Source organism: Podarcis vaucheri, assembly GCF_965113315.1.
Source record: "Podarcis vaucheri genome assembly, chromosome: 15".
NCBI classification, from domain to species: Eukaryota; Metazoa; Chordata; class Lepidosauria; order Squamata; family Lacertidae; genus Podarcis; species Podarcis vaucheri.
Window position 1 is genome coordinate 33,228,744 of NC_138753.1, and position 26,552 is coordinate 33,255,295.

General features: G+C 38.9%; 1 protein-coding gene across 4 annotated transcripts in view; it reads left to right on the forward strand.

Annotated features, from left to right (window-relative positions):
• CDON (cell adhesion associated, oncogene regulated) overlaps window positions 1–26,552 on the forward strand; it is a 123,143-nt gene that overhangs the window by 79,102 nt on the left and 17,489 nt on the right. For all 4 annotated transcript variants that reach the window (XM_082200249.1, XM_082200248.1, XM_082200251.1 and 1 more), the window contains 13 exons: window positions 11,891–12,027; window positions 13,246–13,518; window positions 15,540–15,686; window positions 16,222–16,365; window positions 17,168–17,455; window positions 17,592–17,861; window positions 18,536–18,892; window positions 19,705–19,997; window positions 20,554–20,725; window positions 21,521–21,652; window positions 23,616–23,822; window positions 24,325–24,506; window positions 26,141–26,246. In XM_082200249.1, coding sequence (XP_082056375.1) covers window positions 11,952–12,027; window positions 13,246–13,518; window positions 15,540–15,686; window positions 16,222–16,365; window positions 17,168–17,455; window positions 17,592–17,861; window positions 18,536–18,892; window positions 19,705–19,997; window positions 20,554–20,725; window positions 21,521–21,652; window positions 23,616–23,822; window positions 24,325–24,506; window positions 26,141–26,246 — 2,647 coding nt within the window. In that variant the 5' untranslated portion in view covers window positions 11,891–11,951. The remainder of the gene's footprint in view (window positions 1–11,890; window positions 12,028–13,245; window positions 13,519–15,539; window positions 15,687–16,221; window positions 16,366–17,167; window positions 17,456–17,591; window positions 17,862–18,535; window positions 18,893–19,704; window positions 19,998–20,553; window positions 20,726–21,520; window positions 21,653–23,615; window positions 23,823–24,324; window positions 24,507–26,140; window positions 26,247–26,552) is intronic.

The window sequence follows — 26,552 nt, forward strand, 5'->3', positions numbered from 1 at the left end:
AGCAACATATGGTCACCATCAGAGCACTAGTAGGAGGGACAGATAATCACAATAGCAAAGGCATGAAAAAATAGCAGTTTTTTTTACAAGATGTTCAAATGCCAATAAAGAGTGGGACAAACAAGTGTCTTGGGATTGGGAGTCACATAATCAGAGCAGTACACCTTGATACGTATGATTACTACATGCATAGTGATTTCCAAATTTGGGGCAGGGTGGACAATATCATATTTGTAATATGTATAAATGGAGTGTTGACTGCTTGATTCCTTCCTTGTTTTAGAACAGTGAAATAAACTTGGAAGCGAGTTTGTTGCTCATCAACTTTAATTCAGAGCATAAATGATGGCATAACATCGTTGCTGGGTTATATAGATATCTCACGTTTAACAAATGAAAATAGGCATATTTGTTCCTGAACAGGGATAGCATAACCACTACAGTCCATGCATTTGTAATTTCTAGGCTAGATTACTACAATGTGCTCTATGTGGTGCTGCCCTGGGTCTTGTGTGGAAGCTCCAGCCGGGGATGTGGCTGATAGCATGTGACAGCATAGTTAAAACATTAGCATTGCTGCCAATCTGCTACTAAGTCAGGTTCTGGGTCCTTGTATTAATTTACCTTAGGGACCACCTGAACCCTTACATTCCAGACTGATCCCTGAGATAATCTTCAAGGAACTCATTAGTTTTTTCCTAAGTTGACGAAGCTCATTTGATAGTAACAAGAAGCCTTTTGTGTCACTGGAATACTTGTGGAATACTCTGCCAGTAGAGGTACCTTCTTTTTCAGCTTTTAAATCAGGGGTAGGGAACCTAAGGCCCGATGTGGCCCAATTGCCTTCTCAATCCGGCCCGTGGACGGTCCGGGAATCAGCGTGTTTTTACATGAGTAGAATGTAATTTATTTAAATGTTATTTAAAATGCACCTCTGGGTTATTTGTGGGGCACAGGAATTCGTTCATACCCCCAAAAAATGTCTGGCGCCCCACAAGGTCTGAGGGATAGTGGACCGGCCCATGGCTGAAAAAGGTTGATGATGCCTGTTTTAAATGCTTGCTGAATTTTTTTCTATTCCATGAGGCTTATGCTGGCAGTTACACATACATATTTCTGTAATAGTTAACTGTTCTCTGTTGTTGTTTTTTACCGTAATTTTGTGTATTTTTTATGTATAACTGTTGTAAACCACTGTGATACTTTTTTAAAGAATAGCGGTATACAAATGTTCAGAACAAACAATTAAAGCATTTCATATTGGTGTTGCACACAAGCCATCTAGTTGCCCACGGTGAGCAGGTTCAAATGCCTGCATAACTATGGGATCTCTCTGCATGACTTTAGCAAGTCACTCTCTTTCTGTCTCACTTATCTCTCAGGTAGTACTTGTGCACACAGTAGCATAAAGCTTGCTTAAACATATGTTCTTAATGGTTGCGTTCAGAGTGTTACAGTGACCTACAGCAGATGGTATTGGATTTTGATGAGGAAATTTTCCACATTCCTGCCTTTCCATATCATTTTGAAACAGCATTCATTTAATCCCCTTCCCCCTTGTGGCCTGTGGAGATTTGTATTCATCTGGTTGCCTTGTCTGTGCCAAGTGTCCATATTTATCATGAATAGTATCAGGGATATCACACACCTCAGATTTAGTTGCTGTACCTAACTCCACCCTTTCTGCTCTTGGAGTGTAAAATGACCCAAATCCAGAAGTTATGGGAGCGAGGGAGTAAGATGTGCATAGCCAGACAACAGACAACTCAGTTGCTGTCAGCCCATTGAACTTAGTGAGACTTAATTCTGAGTAGACATGCATATACTTGTCTGTTCAGATTTAAACCATGCTATATTAATTTATTTTAGGAAGATGGGAGGGGGATAATAAACCGATTAGTAGCTGTTATTAAACATACCTATAATAAATTTATTAATTAAATGGGTTTTCATAAAAGCTTATGACTGCAGCCTTCATTGAAACTACCACTTTTTATACATTCTTATTTATTGATTTCACTGCAGTGTTTGAAACTCCCATTGTTCTAGGCACATTTTACAACAGGGAATTTCATTTGCGCGCGCAGTTCCTGAGCTCTGGGCGCAGTACTGCGCCAAAGATTTCAGATTAAAACTGCATAGTGGAAGGAAAGGAGGACCTTTTTCTGTCTCCCCACTTCCAGCTACTCTCTGAAGACTGGAGAAGAGACCCTCTTAAGAATATTAGGGGGGTGGGTAGGAAGGATTCTTGTTATTAAAAAAGTGCCTTGACAGTCCATTGTTGCGCTCATAACCTAGGTTTAAGGTGCCATTTAGCTCCTAGCTTTCATATCTCAGTTTCTAACAGTGTTATACTGATATGCAATACTAGCTTTCTTCCCAGGCATTCCAATGTTATTTGCATTTTTAAAATACTAAAACAAACAAATGGTACAAAATATGGAACATTTTCTTCTTAGACCAAGTGGTGGTCCCTTCAAGAGCTGATAATGAGCCTCCTACCTTGAGCTTCTTCACTTCTGCCTTCCTTCAGGGCATACAGCTCTTAATTTGCCCCAAGGAAGATGTGGGATGAGCTACCCCAATAGTAATAGGTGGAAGATGGCAGTTGTGGAAAAAGACAGCAGGCTTGAGGACTGTCTTCTGTTTGGTCTAGCAATTTTAGAACAATTTTTTTAAAAAAATCTTAATTGCCATTCTATTTGCTTGCTAAAGATGACATACCATAATAAGAAAAAAGGCAAAGTTAGGCCGGCTGATACACAAGTAAAATATGACAATATCTCCACTACTTTGGTAATATCTTCATCGGGACCATCCAAAATGTCACAAAAGTGTAGCATACTTTTGAGTTCCCCAGAACTCAGCTTACAAATAAGATGTTTACACAGAGATGAGACCAAGAGGTCAGCTTGTAGACTCAGTTACAAGATGGAGACTGCAGGCTAAATAAGTCCCTCCCAGGTGCTTCAGATATCAGGTTACACACCTAGGATTCTGGAATAAATAAGCGATGCCATCTCGAAATTTCTGATAAATTAAAGCCTGGCTTGTGTCAAAAATAATGAATAACAAAAATTCTCCTGAAATGGTTAAAAATGTTAACTTTTGAAATAATATTATGATTCTAAAGTATAATTCAAATTAGCTTGTTACACACATTGTATTTTTGTCCTAAATTTAGAAAATTTAGGTGTGTGCACACATATCCTGCCTTCATTCTTGTTTTGAAAAACTACTGGTAAATTCTTTGTTCCATTCAGTACCATAGATTTGTGAAAGGCTAGTACAAATATTGAAAGTGCAAATTTAGTTGAAGGACTGAACCTTGGAAACCAACAGACTCACTTCTCTCTTCCCAAAGTACTTCTAGATCTGACTTTTCAAATCACTTTTGCAAGTTTCTCATCCGCAGGCATGTTGGAGGCCTGACTTCTTTTAATCTAGTAATACACAAAAATATAAGTTGTAGTTCCTGGCTTTTACATTAGGTTGTGACTAAATCAAAACATTATTTGAGCTCAATCCCTTTTCTGAATGTAATTAGGAACACACTGATTCTTATTGCAGCTGGCAGCCTCTCACTATTGCCTTTTTCTTCATGTGACCCCCATGGTCTCGATGACCTTTCCTGGGGTTAGTCATAGGCCTTTTTCATTGTGATGGGCTAGAAGTGGCTCATGTGGAGTTGATTATTTCCTTGCTTGTCTGGTCTTTTTGGTGCCATAACTTCAAGTCATTTCCATTTTCTTCGCTGTTTTTGGCTGACCACAGTGAAAGGAAATGCTTTTGCTGGCGACAGGATCAGTTTACATGCTTGGCCGACTTGATTGAGCCTGTGAAAAGGTGGGGGCGTAGGGTAACAAACCCCAAAGGTGCTATATTTCCTAGGTATAATTTGGTAGTTGGTAGTGTCTATTAAGCATCTAAAATCTGCTTAAATTTACATTTCCCTGATTTTTCAGTCTCCCTTTCAGTGTTTAATGCACAGCAACTTTTTAAAAATCCCAAACCCCACAGCCCTGTGAGAGAGAATGTATTAGTGTCAATTGTACATGAATGTGCATTGAGAGATTTTACAGTTCTCAGAAGAGTGAAGAAATGAACCCTGGGGTTAGCAGTTAAAATTGATGGGCAGCAAGTCAGTTGTTACTAGCTGATGTTTAACCACTCCTTGTAAACAAATAAGGCCTAGTGAATTGCATATGCCAGCTGTTACACTTGTATTCCTGAGGTCTGACGAAACAGCATGAAAACTGTGATCAAAGGCTTTGAGAATCACGGAGGAGCCAGTGACTAAGGAAATGCCAGTGACTAAGGAAATACCTTTCTCTAAATAATGTAGACGTCTCTACTTTTGCTTTTAAGGTGGCTCAGTGGGAAACGTAATGATCAATTTTCACTTTTAAAAACGTGTTCTGTTCCTGACAGATGTAGTGGAATCTAAATGGGTTTTCATTGATGCAAGGGGGGCAGTGTGATAAGATGTTTCTTCATGCAATGTTATGTACAGATTAAGATCATACAAAACTCTGAAATTGCAACAGAATGAAATAAGCAACTTTCATAAGTTGAAATTTATCTGTCGCACAAAATTTTAAAATCCTCCATTTTTCAAAGGCATTGACTTGCACTGGTGGTGTCATTTGCTACCTCTCTCAACTCTCCACCCCTCACATCCGTAATATGTCGATAGTACTGACATACATTCATGGATTTTTAAAGTATTATGACAAGAAAAAATGTACCTGAAGTGTGTTGAACACTGTTGAGTGCCATATAGATGGATTCTTATTCATTCAGTTAATATTCTCAAAGGGCAAAGAAGCTTTGTTGTAATTCATCTAAAGCAAATTAGCCACTTATCAAAAGCTCATTTTAGAGCTGGGGTAACAAAAGCAATATTGTCTGGCTTCTAGGAGTGGAATCATGATCTTACTAATTTTTGAATTTTTTTGAAAACTTGGTGCTACTTTAAATGGATGATTTGCTCATTTGTTTAAGCACATCAGTAGAAGGGCCTAAAATATATTCCAGTGCAGAAATCACTAGATATATAGATGGTACAAAACAATGTATTAATCATGTGCGCAAAATGATCTGCAAATATTTGCTAGGATTGTAATGTTAACTGCAGAAATTCCTGCAAATATCTCTAAAAATATTGTTCACTCATTTGATTTGACATTCTGAACTAAAGCTAAATATAAATATAAATAGTGATGATTCGATTCTGCAGTAAATTCTCCAGTTCAGAATTTTGTTCACTATGGACAGTTAACATAATAAATAAGGAATAAGTAATGATCCAGATTTTGGAATATTAGAAATTGTGATTAATGTCCAAAATAATATTCTGTGACTGAAATAAATGTAACACCTCATGCTGCCTCTTTCTTGAAGATTTACAACTTGTACAGATGAGGAGACTTCAATCTGTAGACTCATTAAATCTTGACCTCTTGAAATGATCAATACAGATATCAGTGATGACAAATGAAAGGACACCTGTCACTTAACGAAGTTGTTGGCCTTTCCTTTCAGCTTCAGGTTGAGTTTCGGTACTGTGGTTACCCTGGTAGATGACCTATGCTGTTGTAGAGATCTGGATGCCATGAATGTTGACCCCCCCCCCCCCGGATCTTTCAGTCAAATTTGATACCATTGACTATGGATGTTGCTGGGAGGTTCAGGAAGGTGAACCTAGGGAACTGTTCTTAGCAGCTTACTTGTTGTAAGGTCCTTCCAGGATCCACACTATTATTAAATATTATCTCCAGGGTGATAATATTTACAGTGCAAGAATCATCAGAGTGAGATCAGCCCCAATATGCAAATGGTACACACTTCCATCTATGTCTTCCATCTTAATGACATGATTCTTCAGCTTTACTGGGCACTTGCCTAGGGTCAATAATAATAATAATAATAATTTTTATTTATACCCCACCCTCCCTAGCCAAGGCCGGGCTCAGGGCGGCTTACAAGCAATAATAAAAACAAGTTGAATGATTACAACTTAAAAACAAAATTAAAATACATTAAATATTGCAACATTAAAATATTAAAATATTAAAATGTAGCCTCCTCGCAGGAGGAGAAGGAAAAGAAAAAAGAAAGAGAGGGAGGGAATTAAATTGGCTCCAAGCCAAAGGCCAGGCAGAACAACTCTGTCTTAATGCACTGATTAACTCCAGTCAAGTTGCTCATAGTCAATATTTCTCTGAAATGAAGTGAGACAAGTAACTATCAGGGACATAGGGACCATCTCCTAGGGGGTGAGGTCCCTTTAGCCCCCCCCCCCATAAAATATTTGAGGGAGGCGGGCCCCTGAAGGTTGATTGGCATTGCCATTCAAATAGTGTGCATGTGCCATGTCATGTGATCAGTTATGCAGAGTGCGGCTTACCTGGGCCCCCTCAATATTTTATTCAAGTTGACATCTGTGATCAGGGAGGGTGTCTTTTTAGTAGTGGCAACCCAGGTAGGGAGCTCTTCCCAGGGATGTGTGTGTGTGGTCTTTTCAGTACAGTGTGAAGCCTTTGCTGCTTATTGAGCTTAATGGCAATTAATATTAATTGGTCAGACTATCTACTTATTTTGACTTTTAAAAAACAAAATATTGAACTTGTTAGGATTCACCTGCTTATCTCTCAGTATGATATATGAGGGACTCCATTCTCCTGTACAGACTTGCAGTTACTGCAGTATAGTCACTCACTGCACTTTGCCAATGGAACCCTCCTGATTGTACAGCGGTGCCCCGCAAGACGGAAAACTCGCTAGACGAAAGAGTTTTCCGTTTTGGAGGTGCTTCGCAAAACGAATCTCCTATGGGCTTGCTTCGCAAGACGAAAATGTCTTGCGAGTTTCTGGGGTTTTCCCCCTCCCCCCCTTTTCTAAGCCACTAAGCCGCTTATCAGCTGATCCGATAAGCTGCTAATAGCGCTAATCCGTCAATGGGCTTGCTTCGCAAGACAAAAAAACCGCTAGACGAAGAGAATCACAGAACGGATTCTTTTCATCTTGCGAGGCACCACTGTACCATGAACCACAGAGATCCGATTGCTGGTTGTGCAAGGAAATCCTTCTCCTTTGTGGCACCTACCACATGAAATGCTCTTCCCACTGAAATCAGGGAAATACCAACCTTGGGGTGTTTCTGCCACTGAATTGAAGACATATCTGTTCATCTTTTCCCTGACCCTTAATATTACTAATACTGGTCATTGGGATGATTGTACTGATTATTTTTATTGGATTTGTTACATTTTATTATTGTGTGAGCTGCTTTGGTATTTCTTTCTGTATATGAAAAGTGGAATAGAAATATTTTAATAAACAAACTGAAAAATCTACCCGCAATACCCTTCTGCATTCTACAGCGGAAAAACCCATCTCTGTGCAAAAGAATAAGTGAACACAAATCTGGCACCAGAAATGACATTATTCAAAAGCTATTTGGGGAGATATTTCTGTAAATGATCTCAAAGTGCCCATCCTAAAGCAAAGGGACTTCAGAGGCAGATTAGTTTTCCAGTGCCAGAATTTCTGTCATCAAGTACACTTTGTGAATTACCCCTGTCAAGTATGTAATGATCACTGTCTATTTTTTTCTGCATTTCATTTTCCTTTGACCTTAGTTTTTACAGTCCCTCTCAATGGGGTATATGCTTGTAAATATGTGTGTATCTACCTGTAACTTGGAGTAGCACTTCATATGTTTGATGAGGTAGACTAAAGACAACAAATACTTATTCCGGAACCACAAAAGACTAACACAGCTGTTACTTGGGAAATGGCTAGAATTCTACTGATGTTTGATACTGCTTTGTTTGTAAGCTGCCTCATAGACCGAATGGTAGAAAGGCAGAATATTTTGCTGCCCTCAAAAATAAAAATGCTTTTGTAAATAAATACCGTGCCAAAATGTAGTTCATGATGAGTGCTTAGCTGCCCTGATTGAGATGATGCTTAAATCAGAAGCTCTTTGTTTTTGTGAATTACTGTTTTCTGATAGAGAAATTAACATACATGACATTTTGTTTTATATGGAAACTAATCTGCCAATAATAAATAAATTCTGGTCAGAAAGCCACTTAAGTGGTTACTGGATGAAGAGAAAGTGGGAGTAAAGAAATTCTTTAATAAGCCATCATAAAGTAAACTTCTTGAAAAGCAACATAATTTATTTTCTCTTATTAAACATGTTGCTATAAATAGTACTGGGTGTTTTCTGGATGTTCAGTTTTATAGCAAACAGTAAAATTTGTGACATGTACAAGTTGCATGAATCTGCTTCTTCTACTTTTCATAATACATTTTATTAAGCATTCATGCTCCACTGAAAATTTAATATGGCAAGCATTCAGGAATCATGGATTTTTATCAGGCATTGTCCACCACATTAAAACATACCTTCAAAATATATGGGCTAGAAACTTAGGTCACATCCACAACTTACATTTAAAGTTCTTATACTGTAATAATAATAATAATAATAATAATAATAATAATAATAATAATAATAATAATTTTTATTTATACCCCACCCTCCCCAGCCAAGGCCGGGCTCAGGGCGGGTAATGGAGAATCCTGGGAACTGAAGTTTGCTCAGGGTGCTGGTAATTGCAGGTCTGTGAGGTCAACGCCCTAAAACAAACTACATTTCCCAGGATTCTTTGCAGGAAGTCACAGCTGTTAAATTGATATGAGTGCTTTATGGTGTAGATGTGACCTTGCTCTTTTAGAATTAAAAGCATTGGAGAATGTAACATATGGTTGACTTCAACTGCAAGTGTAAGTATGCTTTGCCCTCTATCACTAGCCAGAAGAGTGAGGACCACTGGGAGCTTGTACCCCTCTCCATCCCAGAGCACCATGGCAAAGGGAGGACTAGTCTGGCCCTAGCCATCGGCCATATTTTCTTTCCATCTCCCTAATGGAAAGAACTCTACACCAACTACAAGGACCTGTGACTGCAGTTGTATGAAGAAGATGACACTGGCTTCCCTCACTTACCAGAGCACTAAGGACCATTGAGTAGTTTCACAGGTTCTATTCCAACCAGAATATTCACAAGGGAAGGCCAGTGATCCTAGGTGTCTTCATTCTGGCAGTATCAAACTGTTGATTTTCCTCTACCCTTTTCTTCCTCTATCTTTTTCTTTTAGTCCCTTCTGCATGTGTGTCTCTCCCTTTGTAAAACTAAGGGAGGGCCTGTACTTTCTTTCATTTGTGCACAGTGCTTCCCACCACATGCATTGTCTGATATGAACCATTTTGTAGCCATTTTTGTAGCCATTTTTGACAAGTAGGATTAAGAGCATATAGCCTGACTATGTAGCAACAAAAAACACAAAAGTCCACTTCAGACTGTTTATTTCATTGGATGGTTTCTTACGTGAATACAACTGATGTTTTGTAAACCATGTTTCATTTAATACAACACTGATTTTTAAAAATAAAGACAATCCTAGAAAATCAATACATTAAAGAGCATGTATAGCATAGATATGTATATGGTCCACTGGATGACTTTTGAAATTTTTCTGTATACAAAGCCTGTGAAATAACTGGGTAAAGTTGATGATGATGAGTGTAGTTTCAACTACACTCTTTACATAAATAGATGGTAGAAGGATTTGGCAGATAGAGAAAACACTGCTTCTCATCCTCTTAAAGTTCTCTAAATGTTTACTTCTCACATACTTCTCAGGTGATTCTACTACTGAATAAATGAAAAAGAAACTCTTCTATACAGTTATTTCCATCTGTACAGCTTGAAATCTAAAGGATCACAAATAAAAGTGAACTAAATACCTTAGTTACAGATAGGTAGCCGTGTTGGTCTGCCATAGTCAAAATAAAAAAATTCCTTCCAGTAGCACCTTAAAGACCAACTAAGTTAGTTCTTGGTATGAGCTTTCGTGTGCATGCACACTTCTTCAGTATCTGAAGAAGTGTGCATGCACACGAAAGCTCATACCAAGAACTAACTTAGTTGGTCTTTAAGGTGCTACTGGAAGGATTTTTTTTTTATTATTTTGACTAAATACCTTAGATTATTTATGTGAGTTTTTCTCTTTTCAGTAAGAAAATTACCCAGCAAATGGTAGTATAAAATGTTGAGTTCCTGCTGGTTGAGTATAGTTCACTTCTACATTGGACATTCTAATGCAGCAATTATATACCTCATTTTATGCCATTTTTTAAAAACCCTTTCCTTACTAGACATGGAAAATAATCAACAGATTTGGTGCTAGCAATACCTCTGGAGTAAACAAAAACAGTACAGGACACCTTTACACCCACCCACCCCTTTAGGCATGTTGTTCATCCTAAAATGTACTGCAGTTGGAAACAGTTAGTGAAAAGTATGTAACATCTGTTTAAAACAGAGCTGAAAATGTAAATGCAGTGTGTTGAACACATGCAAAGACTTCACTCCTAAAAACTGAATTCCCTTAAGCAACTTGGAGATCTCTTATGGCCTTCTTTGATAAGGAAAGCAACATAGGGCTCATCCACACTTCTGCTTGTGCTGTTGCTAGAAAGCACAGGTCTGAGTGGTTTTCCCCTTGCCCCACTCCTTTCCATATGACAGAAAAGAAGTAGGCCTTCCCTCAAACGAACTTCAGTGTATCATTCACATCTGTTTGGCTGTACCATATTACATCTTATTCATGCAATCTTTCTGGCCTCATCTTACTGTCCCATCAGAATGCTTCTATTCTGCAGGCATTTGACATACCTGATTAATGAATTTAATATGGCAAACCCTTGTTTTAGATTACTTTTATCTGCTATGTCAGCCTTTTTAGCTGTTCTTACATTTACGTATCTGAAAGCTGTCTTGAGTCCCTGTTAAGGAACAACAACAACAACAATGTTGTTGATGCTACTGCTGCTATATTGGTTTGTGGTAGTGGTAGGTTTGATTTTTCCTGTTTTTACCTGTTGTGTACTGCCTTTACAACAACAAATGCATTGGAAGGGCAGGTTAGAGTTTTCCTAGCACTGAGAGATGCTGAGGAGAAACTCAGGAGCTGGAAATGGAACAAGACAGTTTCATATCTGAAAAACAGATGAAAAACAGTAGTAATAAAATAAATACCTAAATGGTAGCCTCCAACATGTGCTGCTCCTTCCTCCTTGTTAGGCATTCCTTGGTAGCTAAGTTATACAAATGTTGTATTTGCTTAAATAGCAGGTACAGCTTCATTTTGTACGATGGGATTCAATTAACCCACTAATATGTCTGTCAGGATCATATAAGCATGTGGAAATGGTACTGTAGCAATTATGGAATGAAGAAATAACCAACCTTATTTTTAGATTTTAAAAACCTAACAAAAGCCAACTAGACTAAAGACATCTGAGAGAATTTCCTTTGTAAAACAGTTATTATATTTACACACTTGTAAATATTAAAATATGAAAGATAAGATTTGTAGGAGAGGAGGGGGGTTATTGGTTTATTTTTATTTTTTTGTTCATTTTAAAAATGTATTTTGTGTATTTAATTTTGTTTTTTATGCTGTGAACCACTCAAAGATCTATGGATGTAGTATACAGATTGAGTAAATAATAGTGTGGCCACCCCTGCTCTATCAAATAACATTCCTGTTAAGATATGACAGGTGTCCACTATCTGTACTTTGAAGAAACCATTAAAGACATTTTGGTTCTGATAGGCTTTTCCAGGTAGATAAATGGGTCTTTACTACAAGTGTTCAGTTGTTAGGATTTTAGTATTCTTTTAAATGTATTTGTTTTTTTGTTTTAAACAGTTTTTAATTTTCTTATGTGTAAATCACATTGAGACAGTTATTTAGAAGGCTATTAATAAATTAATTGTAATAATAATAACATGCCTATTCTTTTGTAGGCTCTTCAGTGATTCTCATTAATCTGAAGCTCTTTGCCACAACACTTTCTAACTTGGCACTATGCATCCTGATCCTGGACCTTTACAAGAACTACTTTTTCTTATAGTTACCATTTGCTTCTCAACTACAGCTTCAGGTAAGTTCACCTTCCTAAACTGTCATATATACCTAATGTTCTCTTCCAGACATTTTGGTGGTTGATCTCTATTGCCATGTCCCTATATTATGTGCTCCTCACTTGGGCATAACCTAACCATTCAAACTGCCAATCTTCTGATTGGCAAGCTCCAGGCTCTGTGGTTTAACCCACTGTGCCACCCGCGTGGATAAATCCCATCAAAGACTGCACACTAATATGGATTCTAAAGAGAGATACAGTATACTTACAAGAAGCAGAAAAAGTGAACCACACGTGTGGATCTGTTCATATCAATGATACAGACAGATAAATTGGATCAGAAAGACCTTCCTGGATATAAGTACCTGAAGTGTCTGTTAATATATGATAATCAAGCTAAAATATTCTACTACTTTCTGTATTTAAAACTGAGTTTTTTAAAATCAGTCAAAGGATTTAGAATTAAACTTGATGATGCCACATATGGTGATCAGAGGTCATTGTATATTAAATAGTTTGGCTTCACTGTAAAGAAAGCGGTTTCTGCATTGTCAGTCTAGCACTGTACTTGATTTTGAGAGTGGTAAAAATGCTCATATTGAGCTAAGGTTTAGCTTCAAAATGGTTTTCTGTTCCAGACTGTAGTGCTTATGAGTAAAGAATGCATAAATATTGAGGCTGGATATAAATTTAGAAATAGTATAAACTGGTCTGTATTTGTAGGAGATACATAAAAAAAAATCTATGGGATTCCCTCCCCCCCATAATGTTTCCTATTGAAAATCCTGACACTATATTATATTCTTTTGATTGTTGTGTTTTCTATATTGTACCTTTATTGCATATTTCTTTTGCATCAATAAGTATTAATGTTTTCCACGGCTTTGGGGGCCTTTGGGCTAAACTGCGGTACAGTGGTACCTCGGGTTACATATGCTTCAGGTTACAGACTCCGCTAACCCAGAAATAGTACCCTGGGTTAAGAACTTGGCTTCAGAATGAAAACAGAAATCATGCTCCGGCGGCGCAGCAGCACCAGGAGGCCCCGTTAGCTAAAGTGGTGCTTCAGGTTAAGAACAGTTTCAGGTTAAGAACGGACCTCCAGAACCCAAGGTACCACTGTACTGTATATAACCTGCAGCATACCAAATGTTTAGTTCACATTTTCATACATACTCAAACTGCTAACAGCTAAAGGAATTGGTTGCACTGAGTGTGTGTTTCCTTCTTTTCTAGATTTGATTCCTCACTTTGTTTCTGAGCCACTTTCTACCATCCAGAAACCTGGTGCAACTGTAAAGCTTCATTGTACTGCTGAGCCCTCCACGGCTCATGTAGCTTGGCTATTCAATGGAGAGAAATTACACAAGAAAGTGGAGCAAGTAGACTCACAGCCAGGATACCTTACAATCTTCTCCCTTAGCCCTTCAAATTCAGGTGTATACCAATGCATAGTCAATAACAGCATTGGTGCAATTATCAGCAGGCCTGCAACAGTATCCATTGCCTGTAAGTTATACTTTTATTTATGGTAAAACCGAGCACATTACCCTTTTATAATGTTTCCTTTTATTTTGCCCATTTTTTTGTTTGCCACATCCATGAATTTAACATCTTGGAGGAATTTATGTGTTTTTAAATATGCCTTATATGGGACTAAGGGATGACCTTTGTGTTAGAAGCACATAGTAAAACAAAATATCTGTTTTGTGTTTTTCTCTTGAAGTTAACTACATAATATAGAAAGAAACAATTACTAATTTCTTCCAGTAAAAATAAGTCCTCATATTACAATTTATAAACATGTTCTAGAAAGGGAGTTTGTGCTAAATGAAGAAATCTTTATCTGAAGGCCTACCCAAACACCCCCTGTTTTTTAGGTAGATGCTGCAAGTTTGATCAGTTTTACCTGAATTGAAAGGGGAGGGGAAGAAAAGCTTGTTAATTCCCTGGGAATTGCCATAATTTACATTATAAACCATAATCAACTGTAAAAAAAATAGATTTGCATATACAATCTTAAATGAAAGTTAAAAGGCCTAAACAAAATCATCCCATGCTTATATTTGTCTTTTGAAAACTTTCCCCCCTCTTGTTTTCAAACGTATTTCCAACTTGAGGGTGATTTGGCTTTTGGGAATCAGAAGTAAGATGCTTGAATTGTCTTGTAAGTCTGAGTTAAAGAATCTCCTTTATAAAGATGCTGTGTGTATGAAGCATATCCCAAATACCCATAAGAGAAAAGTTTCTCATAATTGAGACGGGTAAGTGTTTTTGTAGAGTATTGACCCATAGCAGGATTCCCTTGAGAGCTTATAAAGGTCAGTTAGCACTGACAAACTCTACTGGTTGCAATAAATTGTGAATATATCTAAGTGTACTGTACCACTTGGAGGTGAAAATGGGAAAGGTTGGAGCTACTGGTAGGTGAATTGGCATTTAAGTGAACTAGCAGCTCTGTAACATAAGCTGAGAATTGTACAAAACAGTGGCCCAGTTCACACATCACATTAAACCATAGTTAAAAGAAACCAGTGTAGAGCAGCATGTTCATGCATGCTGCTGAAGTCATGAGCACTTCACTTCTTCCTTGCCGCTGCATGTCATGTTGTTCAAACCCACTTGTTTTTTCTACAAAGGAGCAAGATGTGGAAGCCAAAGTTATTTGGAGAGAGACAAACCACAAGAGTGGGTTCAGATAACATGACATACCAGATCATGGCTTATTTCCCAACAGCACAGCAGGAGCAGGGGAGGAAGAAGACATCTGTACTCTCAGCAGTATCCACCAGCAACTCTGCTCATTCAAACTCAGTCATAATTTGTTTTAACCATGGTTTAATGTGCTGTGCAAACCTAGCCAATGAAAACTGGCATGGCAATACTGTACAACAGCACTATATTCTACACACTGTCAAATTTCAACTCTGCTATTCTAATTATCTTGCATTGCAGGAACAAAATGTACTCTGTTCTTGTTACATGCCCTTTCTCTTGCATCTGATTTTATAACAGTATCCCACTAGTTCTTGTATTTTAGCCTTTCCTTTTAGCCTTATTGCAAAATAACTGAAAGGTTTTTTAAATGATGCTTTGAATGAATTCATCCTACCTTTCATTTAGAATTGAAATTCTCTGATTGCCCATATAGCATTGTTGAGGTCGAAAAGGTTAGAAGAATTTTTGGATGGTGCTCTTCAGGAGGCAGTCAGTACAGTAACAATGGATATTCAGACGTAGGTATATTCATCCCCCGCACATATGTGCGCGCACACACAGAGAGCTTGTAGAAAATAAACTTCAAACTAGGCTGTATGCTGGAACTTTAATTTCTGTGCTTAGTAAAGTGGGAAGGGAAGGACACACATGAACTTAAGGTTTTCCTTCATTGTTACTGCATTGACATTCTCTCCTGAGAAATATCCTCTGATCAGGACTTGAGCACCCCATTTTTATTAAACCCAAAACTTTGGAAGTAGATCTTGCTGTATTTTCTGAACCTTTAAAGAAAGAACTACATTTTCTTCTAGATCTTGATGATTTTGAGACCTCAGTGAGGAACACAATTGTTGCGGTAGAAGGGAATACTGCTTTAATCAGTTGCAAGCCACCCAAAAGTAGTCCAGAGGCACATATTCGTTTCCGTGTACGAGGGAAATGGCTGGAACAATCAACAGGTAAGACACTGTGTAATAAAAAGATCTAAATGGCTGCAATCCAGTGCACCCTTACCAAAGAATAAGTCCCATGGAACTCCATAGAATTTAATTCTGGGTAGATACAGTGGTACCTCGGGTTACATACGCTTCAGGTTACATACGCTTCAGGTTACAGACTCCGCTAACCCAGAAATAGTGCTTCAGGTTAAGAACTTTGCTTCAGGATGAGAACAGAAATCGTGCTCTGGCAGTGCGGTGGCAGCAGGAGGCCCCATTAGATAAAGTGGTGCTTCAGGTTAAGAACAGTTTCAGGTTAAGAACAGACCTCCGGAACGAATTAAGTACTTAACCTGAGGTACCACTGTATATATATATAGAGAGAGGGGGGGATTTCACTTTTTGTCTGTTTCCTGGCCATTAGGAATTGCTACAGTAATTTGAGCTTCGGTCATTACATTATCTTTCTGTTTCAGTAAACACTGATTAATCTGCACACTTGAGTAGAAAATCAGTCCATAGCAACTTAATTAATAATAACCCAATTTTATCCTAGAAAACTACCTAATTCTCCCATCTGGAAATCTGCAAATTTTGAATGTATCTTCAGATGACAAAGGATTCTATAAGTGTGCAGCATATAACCCAGTCACTGATGATCTTAAACATGAACCCAATGGACATAAGCTCATAATCAGCAGTGAGTATTGAATGTGATAGGACTAAAATTGTTCCATGAAATCATAGGGCATAAACCACCAAGGACTACCACTGCAAGTTCCCTTAATCTCATACCTTGCACTTTGAAAAGTTCAGTTTGGAGGAAGCCCTGTCAAAGTATCAGGTACTATGCACACAACGCATAACCAGTTTTCCTTAACCATGGTTAAGCATTGAATCTAAATACCTAAATTATTACTATGGATGTGAAAACATAATTTGGATTGTGTTTGTAAATTGTAGTTAGTATTAACCCTTTTAAAGAGTTGCATCTGCATCAAGCAGACCATTGCAAAGGGCCACAACTCAGTGGCAGAGCATATGCTTTGCATGAAAAAGTTGGCCTTTCTAGGTAGGACCAAGAAATGCCCACACCTTGAAACCCTGCAGAGCTGCTGCCAGACATGATAAGCAATACTGAGCTAGATAAACCAATAGTCTGGCTTCGTGTAAGGTAGATTCTTATGGTTAAAGCAGTTTGCAAGCAGAGAAATGAATGAAGAAGGAAAAGTGATAAGCACATCTTACTAATGTGTACTACTTAAGATTTAGCTTGGCTATGCCTGGCAAATGTTTGGAAATTTAACCAGGATGAAGGGAACAAACTACTGTACAATCAAATGTTACATCTTCACTCAGCCTAGGGTCAACAGTGGGTGGTTATGTTAGCATGTTTATAAAATGATATAAAAACATAATGCCTTGATAAGAATGTAGGAAGCCAGAGAGTTTTGAACACCCAATTGAAAAGAACTCATGTATCCTTTCCTCTCAATTTCTAGGCTCTTCCTCAGACAACTTTCACATTGTTCATCCCACCACTTCTCAGACTTTGGCAGTACCTCAGCACAATCCTTTGATGTTGGAATGTGTTGTTAGTGGGCTGCCTGTTTCTTATGTCCATTGGTATAAGGATGACCAAGATGTACTCACTAAAGGCAGGTGGAGAATGCTTCACTCTCATCTTATGATAGACTCGATTAATACGTCAGATGCTGGAAATTACTCCTGTGTGGTGGATAACAAGTCCGGAGTTGTGAAACATGTAAACTACAGTATAAATGTACTTGGTAAGATATGCAGTGGCAAAATGCTTGATTGGCGAGTTTTTTTGAAGCAATAAATTTATGGTCCATGAGACATGCTATTGTGAAATTAACAGAATGAAAGCAGCATATCATATGTACATTTTCTTTTCCATTCTAGAATCGCCATCAATTTCAAAAGGATTGCAAGATCAGTTAGTGTCCCTGGGTAAAAATATACATATTTCCTGTGAAATACATGGAAACCCGACACCTAACCTCACCTGGTACCATAATGCAGCTCCTGTCCATCTTTCTTCACGGCACTTACCTTCAGGAAACAAGCTGAGAATTAATGGTTTCGCCAGAGAAGATTCAGGGTTGTATCAGTGTTTAGTCAACAATGGCATTGGATTTGTGCAGTCTACTGGGAGACTTCATTCCCAAGGAGGTAAAAAAAAAAATCACATCAAGCACCTTTCTGTTTATAAACTTCTGCTTTTCTTTTCGACATCTTTCAGTCTAACATGAAAATAGCCTGTTGCTTCCTGGGATTATTCTCCTAAATTGTTCTGATCAAAGAGTTATGCTTTAAAATGGTAGACCTCATTTCTTGTGTTACAAAGTAGGCTGTAATCCACTGACCAAATACTAGCCAATTTTTGATAGGCCACCTAGTGTGTGAGCTATAAGATTGTGACAGACTAAATTTATTTGCCTCTTAGTTTTGATGGTGTTGAGAGTGTTGCCAATGGTTTTGATGATGTTGCCAATTGAAACTAAATTCCAGCTGTAAACTTATATATGCAGAATCTCAAATAATAGAATTCTGATAATACTTCTTGCTGATGTGTCAGTTTAGGGAGCATATTTGAAAGCTTTCAGTTTCTTTCTCTTCAGAATATTAAATGTTCTTTTACTAGAGTAGTTAACAATCACAGCACCTGCATGAGTGGGTTCTGATGTATTTGTGGCCCAAAGCAGTCTACTTAGCCTTTATGTGCATAGATGTCCATATATTACCCCCTGGCCCCCTTTATGACTGTGCTGGCTTCGGGATATGCAAGAACAGTACTGTATTTTATTATAATATGAGTTTGTATCTTATATTTATATTTTTAATAGACAGAGGCTTCAAGCCAACTATAACCTCGCTGCCAGCAAACAGCAGAGTAGCAGAAGGTGACACAGTCACGCTGTCCTGCAATGCCACTGGGTTGCCTCCGCCTGTAATCCGTTGGTACAACAGTCATGGGCTGATTACCAGCCATCCTTCACAGGTGCTTTATTCAAAATCACGGAAGTCATCCTCCCAAGCAAGAACTGGCAACTCCATTTCAGACAGAACCTACTTCATCATGTCTCGCAGTGGATCAAGCTCCTTATATGTTCAGCCTGTTACATCAGAGCATGCTGGGAAATATACCTGTGAAGCAATGAATGAATATGGGACTGCTCGTTCCGAAGCTTTCCTTACCGTTGGTAAGTGGCATCCAAGTTGCTGCTCCAATAGCTTGCAGATATTTTGGCTGAAGTACTGTCAGGATAACTTTTTTTTTTTTAATTGGATTTGGACAAATCATACGACTAATGGATGGTCAGGAGCACCTGCCTGTTGCTGTTCATACATATTCTGCAACTTATCATGCTTTGTTTCTGGCCAAGCAAACCCATGAACGGGAACCAGGGTTCTTGACTTAACAGTTGTGGTTGGTTTGGTGGAAATAAACGATGACTATTAGTTCACACATAATCCTAAGCCAGGGCTATGGTTTATTTCCTCCTGGCTTGGAAAACACAGGAGCAATGAAGGAGCAAAGTAAGGTATGACTAACTTGTGTGCCAGTGCACAGTGCTTGTTCACGTTAAATCAGAGTTTTATTTTCATTTTATATTTAATTATGCTTTTGTCTGATGTGCAGTCTGGCTCACTGTGCCACAAGAATGCGTCTTTCATATTTGTTGGTAAAGATAAAAAAGCAAAGCCATATTTTGTGTTCTGTAGGGTAGGGGTATCCAAAATGATGCCCTTCAGGTGCTGTTGGATTACAACTTCCATCATACCTAGCCATTGGCTATTGGCTGGGGCTGATGGTAGTTGTAAACCAATAACATTGGAATCCATGCATATCTCCAGGGCTTTTTTTTCAGCTGGAACTTGCCAGAACTCAGTTCCAGCATCTCTCAGGTAGACACCATTGCCCTTATAAGAGATTAAGGGAAGCGTTCATGGAGAGTTCTGGCGCCTCTTTTTCTAGCACTGCATATCTCTAACCTTCAACTTCCTTCTGTAGATTCCTACGAAGCCAGTACAAAAGCAGAAGAAATTGCTCCTGTGGAAATTGCCCAGAGTGATGAAGGAGATGGAGATTATGATTCCGATACGGGCCTTCAAAGTTCATCTCCAACAGAGATTCTTACTGAAGAAGTCGCTACAGAAAAAACATCCAGTGGCATTTCTCCACCAGAAGCTCCAATCATTCTTAGTCCTCCACAGACTCTTAAACCAGATCAGTACAATCTGGTATGGCGCCCTGGAAAAGATGGTGGTCAGCCAATTAATGCCTATTTTGTGAAATATCGCAAGGTACTTATTCAAATTGCATTATATTTGATAAACTTTGCACTTTCCTTTTTTGAAAATTGGATGAGTTGGACTGCCATCATTTTTAGTAACAAACAGGGCTTATATTAAACACACACACACACACAGTACAGAACTCTGGTATTTGATGTTAATATTAGGCCAAAGAGAGATACATCCATCTGGATATGTAGGTAGCAGTTTAGGAATGCAGAGGTTTCAGGTTCTTTTGCTACTGGCAACATGAAATAGAGCCTTGGGAGTTTCTAATTTAACCTCCCAATTTAAATACTGCCCAGAAGCTTGGGGAGAAAACCCTAGCAAGATTAGGAAACTCCATGTCCCAATGCATTCAAGTCTCTGCTCTTAAAGCTTGCTCTAAGCTTTGCAGGAAAAGTCATTAAGAAAACTCTTTCACATCAGTTACTTGTTTTCACTTTCTTATAGTGAAATAACTAAGGTATTAGCTTATATTGAGACTTGCCTTTCCTGTATTTAACTGCAGCAGATTCAGATAGGGGTTTATTTGCTCTTAGCCTCTTGTGATTCCTTTTTGCAGTTGGATGATAATCTCAATGTTACCAACTGGAATACAGTTCGTGTCCCTGGAAGCGAAAATGAACTTTCTCTCTCAGAACTGGAACCTTCCAGTCTCTATGAAGTCTTGATGGTAGCCAGAAATGTGGCCGGTGAAGGCCAGCCCTCCATGCTTACTTTCCGTACTAGCAAAGGTAAGTAAGTGTGTACTCAAAATACATTGCAGTTGATGGGCTTTTTTCTAAAGTTCCCATTTGCGGAGACCTATAATACCCTTAAAAAAACCAAAGATAGTGGCTGCAGTCTCATTGGAACTCCATGTCCAGTGCTTGCTCTGAACCAGGATTCAGGAACTGAACATAGATCTGCAGTCTGAGTAGAACCCTGAGATTCTGTGAGTGATCTTCCATTCACAGAACAATGTCAGCACTTGCTGATATAAAGGGAGGAAGGTGGTTTTTGCAAATTTCTCCTCTCCTCTTTAGCTCCTAGGAAAATTTACTCTGGTAGAGTGGGGGTCTCTTGGGAACAGTATTGAAAGTTGCCTGGCTGGCTGGCTGCAGGAATGAAGGCAGATTGGCAAAATCACCTTTCTTGCATTATTGGAAGGCTGTGCTCTTTCATATATAGAAGGGCACTTTAGAATCTCTTCACAATGAGAATATGCTTTCCTTGGGAACTTCCCAAAGTTCCATTGAAACAGACTTGCAGATTCGGGCTGTCCTATAGCAAAGGCTAAACTGATGTACCATCAGTAGCATGGCATATTCAGTTTTAGTGGGATTTCTGTAGTGTAAATATTATTTAGGTTCAATAGTATTGCTCCCTATTTCCATGGGGCAGAAAGCTGTTCTCAAATGGCATAAAAATTGTTTAGGATGCGTGTGATTATAAACCTTTACTACTTGGATCAAAACATGCCATAGGAGAGGATATTGACTGACTAGCAAGGGTTTCTTCCACTCACTGAGCACATAATTCTCTTTTAGAAAGAACCTCCTCCTCAAAAAATACACAGGCTCCCTCTCAACCAGTTGGTATTCCTAAGCACTCTGTCATTCAAGAAGGGGCAACCAACAATTTTGGAGTGGTCCTTCCAGATTCATCTCGACATAGTGGAGGTAGGTGTTACCATTCAGATTTTTGTCTGCGCATTTTATACTGCAGCATACATTACAGTTTGGGGTGTGTGTGTATGTGGAAACCCTCCTGAATGTTCTCTGGCTGTTCATCTGATTTTCAGGTCATTTATGTGTAAGTGTTCAATTAAGAACACCGACTGAGCACTAAACTGTTGTGGAATTGGGAAGGCCCCATTGCTCATTGCAGAATGCATGCTTTGCATGAAGAGGATCCAAATTCAATCCCTGGCATCTTCAGTTAAAACAAAAATCTGGTAGCAGATTATGAAAGACTGAGAACCTGGAAAATTGTCACTGCTCAGTATGGGCAGTACTGGACTAGATGTTCAATAGTCTGATGTGGTATAAGGCAGCTTCTACATCCAGTTAAAGATCTTGGGTAGCGGTGCTGGGTAAGACCTCTGCTTTTGGGAGAGTCCTTCCAGTCAGAGTAGATTACAGTGAGCTACATTGGGGTAGAGAACCTCTGGTCTGTGGAGCTTTGCCAAACCACATCCACTTGCCCCAAACCTGACATCATATGTGATGTGAGGTGCCAGGCAGATAGAGATGTGACTGAATCCTGCAGCTGGAAAGCAATATTTAATCTGCCAATTAGTCAATCCCCACCTTTTGGACCAACCTTGACAGAGTATACACATAATGTCATCAGATGATTGACGGTGGTCCCCCCGATTCATCAGAGTTTGTCCAAGAATGAACTCTCTGTGCATCAGCTGAGGTGTGGGGATTCAGGAACTTGATTCCCAGGGGGAACTCTCTGGTGCATCCAAACCTTCTAGAAAGTAGGACTCTTCACTCATTACATGATTTATTTACCGTCCTGATTTCCTATATGATTTGTTGTGTAATGAAGAGGGTTCCAATGTATAATCAAAATGTTTTATTTGTGTTGGTCTTTGGGTTGCATGTTGAGATGGTAGGATTAATGGAATTTATAATTAGTGAGAGATGTCCTACTCATTTACTAAAAAATGAGTCCAATGTATGTTGCACCACTTTTGTCAAGTTGCTAAATTTTGCAGAATATTTTAACATTTCATAGTTAAATTGATGTGAAACAACATAGTCAAGTGTCGGCGCTTGCATGTGTTGTCTGTCCTATGTGGTAGAAGATGACAAGCTGGAAAATAGCCTTAAGGATATATAACCTTTTCGTGGTTAAACTATGTATCTTCCTCTTCCAAATTATATCCCATTTCTCTATTCTATACTCTATGTAGTTTAAATGTATGAACCAATAAAGTAAAGACTGAAGGATATTTCTGCCAGAATGGTTATAATCACACTTACTAACACCACCTCTCTTCATTCTTTCTGTTCCCACTGCTGTCTAACTTCAAGTGAGTTCAGTAAGTATTAATATAATCTGCATGGTTTTGAATGCTAGCCAACTTGTTTTTAAGAGGTCTTAAAGCTTCTTGATACTTATGAAAGCTTTATTCTTATAGTTACTGTATCTAGGAATTTCAGTTTAGATTGTAGGCTTTCTGTTCTGCAAATGGTTCGGTTTCCGTGCAATACGTTCATTTTAGTTCGGTACCAAGTAGTAGTGACACAGCAGATCACCCTGTCTATTTCTGTGGTTGTGAATTAAGCTATGCAATTCTCTTGGTTTCTGATGATGTGCTAATACTTCAGGACTGGTGTGCGCTGACATAATACAGTATTCTTGCATAATGTAGGCTGTATACAATAGATTACATTGCCAAATTAGCTCCCCCCCCCCCAAGAAGCTTTAATTATCTCCATATTTGAAAACTGAAATGATCTTCCATGTTTGCATTTCAGAAAGGATTTTCTGGGCTTAAGATTAATGCACATTTGAGTATGTTCTTTCTCACTTGACTGAAACGCATTATTAAATAAAATCTGGGTATAGAAATCAAGTGCTTCTAACTATTCTAAATCTTTATGAAACCTTCTCAATTTCCTGTTTCAGTACCCGAGGCACCAGATCGACCCACTATTTCCACGGCATCAGAGACTTCTGTCTATGTCACTTGGATCCCACGTGCCAATGGCGGATCACCCATCACTGCCTTTAAAGTAGAATATAAACGCATGAACAGGAACAGTGAGTGGCTGGTTGCAGCTGATAACATCTCCCCTTCCAAACTTTCAGTGGAAGTTGGCAGTTTGGATCCAGGTATTAATATGCATTTTTTGTTCAAGAGAGATCACAATCAGTATTATGCGTTTCTGCATTTGCGCTGTAGCCAAGTTAAAATCCTGTTAAACTATAAGATGTTGCTTTTAATGCGACCAATGCTATATAAGATTCAGGGAAATGAGTAGTCCTTGTGTCTTAACTATCACAAACTTTTTTAGTCAAGCATCTGAACAGCATTTTCATAATAAGCATGAGAATAAGTCGCTGGCCAGCTTTTACTTTCCTAACTTGGTATAGAGGGCAGGCATGTGCTCACATCTTGCCATATCTTTTCTGGTGGAAAATAACATCTCATCCAGTATTTGGCTAGATTGGATCTTTCTATCAGGAAGGGATGTCCAGCATAGTAAGTGAGAAAAATAGTATAAGATAATCTTACAACAAGGGCCATTTGGATCTTTCTGTTCTATGTTTCTAGAATGCTGGGTTTTATCTTTTCATCTAATGTTCAGTTCTCCCTCTTTTTGCCATATGAAAGGAGCTGCATATAAGTTTCGTGTGATTGCTATTAATAACTACGGGGAGAGCCCACGAAGTTCTGCCTCTCGGCCTTATCAGGTAGCTGGATTTACCAATCGGTTTTCCAACCGACCCATCACAGGACCTCACATTGCTTACACTGAGGCAGTCAGCGACACTCAGATCATGTTAAAGTGGACTGTAAGTATCAATTTATGTGCACCATGAAAAAAATGATTTGGCTTGCATCTCACGTTAGATCAAATGTCTGTTCTGTACAGCAACAAATCAGTGGATTATACTAAACTGACCTTTTGGGAACCAAAAGCTGTATATGAAAAGCAGTGAGCACTTGAAATGCACAGTATAAATGCTGAGTATGTGCAGTCAGTATTAGCAACCAGTATTGCACTCAGGAAAATGCCTTGGTGAACATGTACTCTTAAAAACTTGCATCAAAACATAATATAGATAGTGCCTACTGTAACTCTGTAGGGAGGCTGTTCCACATAGTAGGTGCTACCGTCACAACAGCCCTTTTCCTGGTGGTCTGGAGGCTAGAAGGATGCATAAGAGGGCTCATCTTCTGATCTCATTGCATGGACAGGTCTATGGGAGGAAGCATTCCTTTGTGTATCATAGAATCATAGAATAGAATCATAGAGTTGGAAGAGACCACAAGGGCCATAGAGTCCAACCCCCTGCCAAGCAGGAAACCCGGTTCCAAGTTGTTTAAGGTTTCATAAATTGCAGTAGACCCTTAAACTTTGTTTAATAGCAAATTGAAAGCCGGTACAGTTTCTTCAAGTGGGATGTTACATGCCCACAGTATGGTTCTCCACTGAGCAACCAAGTTACCACATTGTACACCCGCTGTAACTTTCGAAACAGTCTTCAGAGCAGCCCCACATTGAATACATTATATTCCTGCAATCTCAGAATTTCCAAGGCATGGGCCACTGGCTTAGGCTGTGCCTTTCTAAGAACAGTCATAGCTGACATACCAGCCAGAGCTATAAAAAGGCATTCATAGCCATGGAGCCTACTTGAGTCACCAGTGACAGTGATAGATCCAGGTATACCCCAGGCTAGATACCTATTCCTTCAGACAAATGCAGCCCCATCTTGAACATGCAACTCTTGTTTCCCAGAACTAGGAGCCACTTACCCATAGGCCCTCAGCTTTAGTTTATTAATCCTCATCCAGCCCACTACTGCATCCAGTCACTGATCCGGGACCTAAACAGTTACACCTGATTCAGATATTACAGAGAACTGGAACACAGTATCACCATCATACTGAGGACGCAGGGTGCCAGATAGCCTAAAGACTTCTTCCAGCAGCTTCATGCATAGATGATAAATACCAGATACAACTGTTAGGGGCCTGAGGAACAGTTACCCAGTGCCACTCACTGAATTTGACTCCACAGGTAGAACAAAACAGTGCATCCCACACCTAAGCCATGGAGTCAATTTCGGGGGATACCATATAGCTGATAATATCAAAGGGTTGTGTAAAGGCAACAGGGTCACATTACTCCTGCCCTTCTCCTGATAAAGGTCATCCCTCAAGGTGACCAAAGCTAATTTGGTCTGAACCCAGCATGGAATGGTTCCAGATTTTAAACCTTTAAACAATAATGAGAATATAGCTTTAGCTAAAATTCTAGAACTGTATTCACAAAATACTTCTCACTGTTTTAAAGCCCACTTTTGTTCCGTTGTCTCTTCCCACATTACATTAACATTGTCTTTCAGCCCCTGCCCCAGGAAGTATATCCCTTGTTGACTGTAGTTCTGGAATTTCAGTTGTTTTAATATTTCTTTTCTAGTATATCACTTCAAGCAACAACAACACACCCATCCAAGGATTTTATATTTATTACCGGCCAACAGATAGTGACAATGATAGTGATTACAAGAGGGATGTTGTGGAAGGTAAGATACATTACTCTGATTATGCAAGGAATTGCTCCAATTACAGTACTTCTTATTCCCCCTCCAAAGCATCAACCCAAATGCTGTTCTAATGTAAAGAAAACATAACAAAGACATCACAAAAAAGACATCACAGAAATAGACAACTCTCTACTATAGACTAAGGGACTGTGCTCTTTGTAACATTTAAGAAAGCCAAAGTGTAATGCGGGGGGAGGGGGTGAGAACCCTTTCTGATTACTGTGAACTAGAGTTGAGGCACTAGAATAAACATATTTTCATTCAGTGTCTTGCACCAGGTGGTCA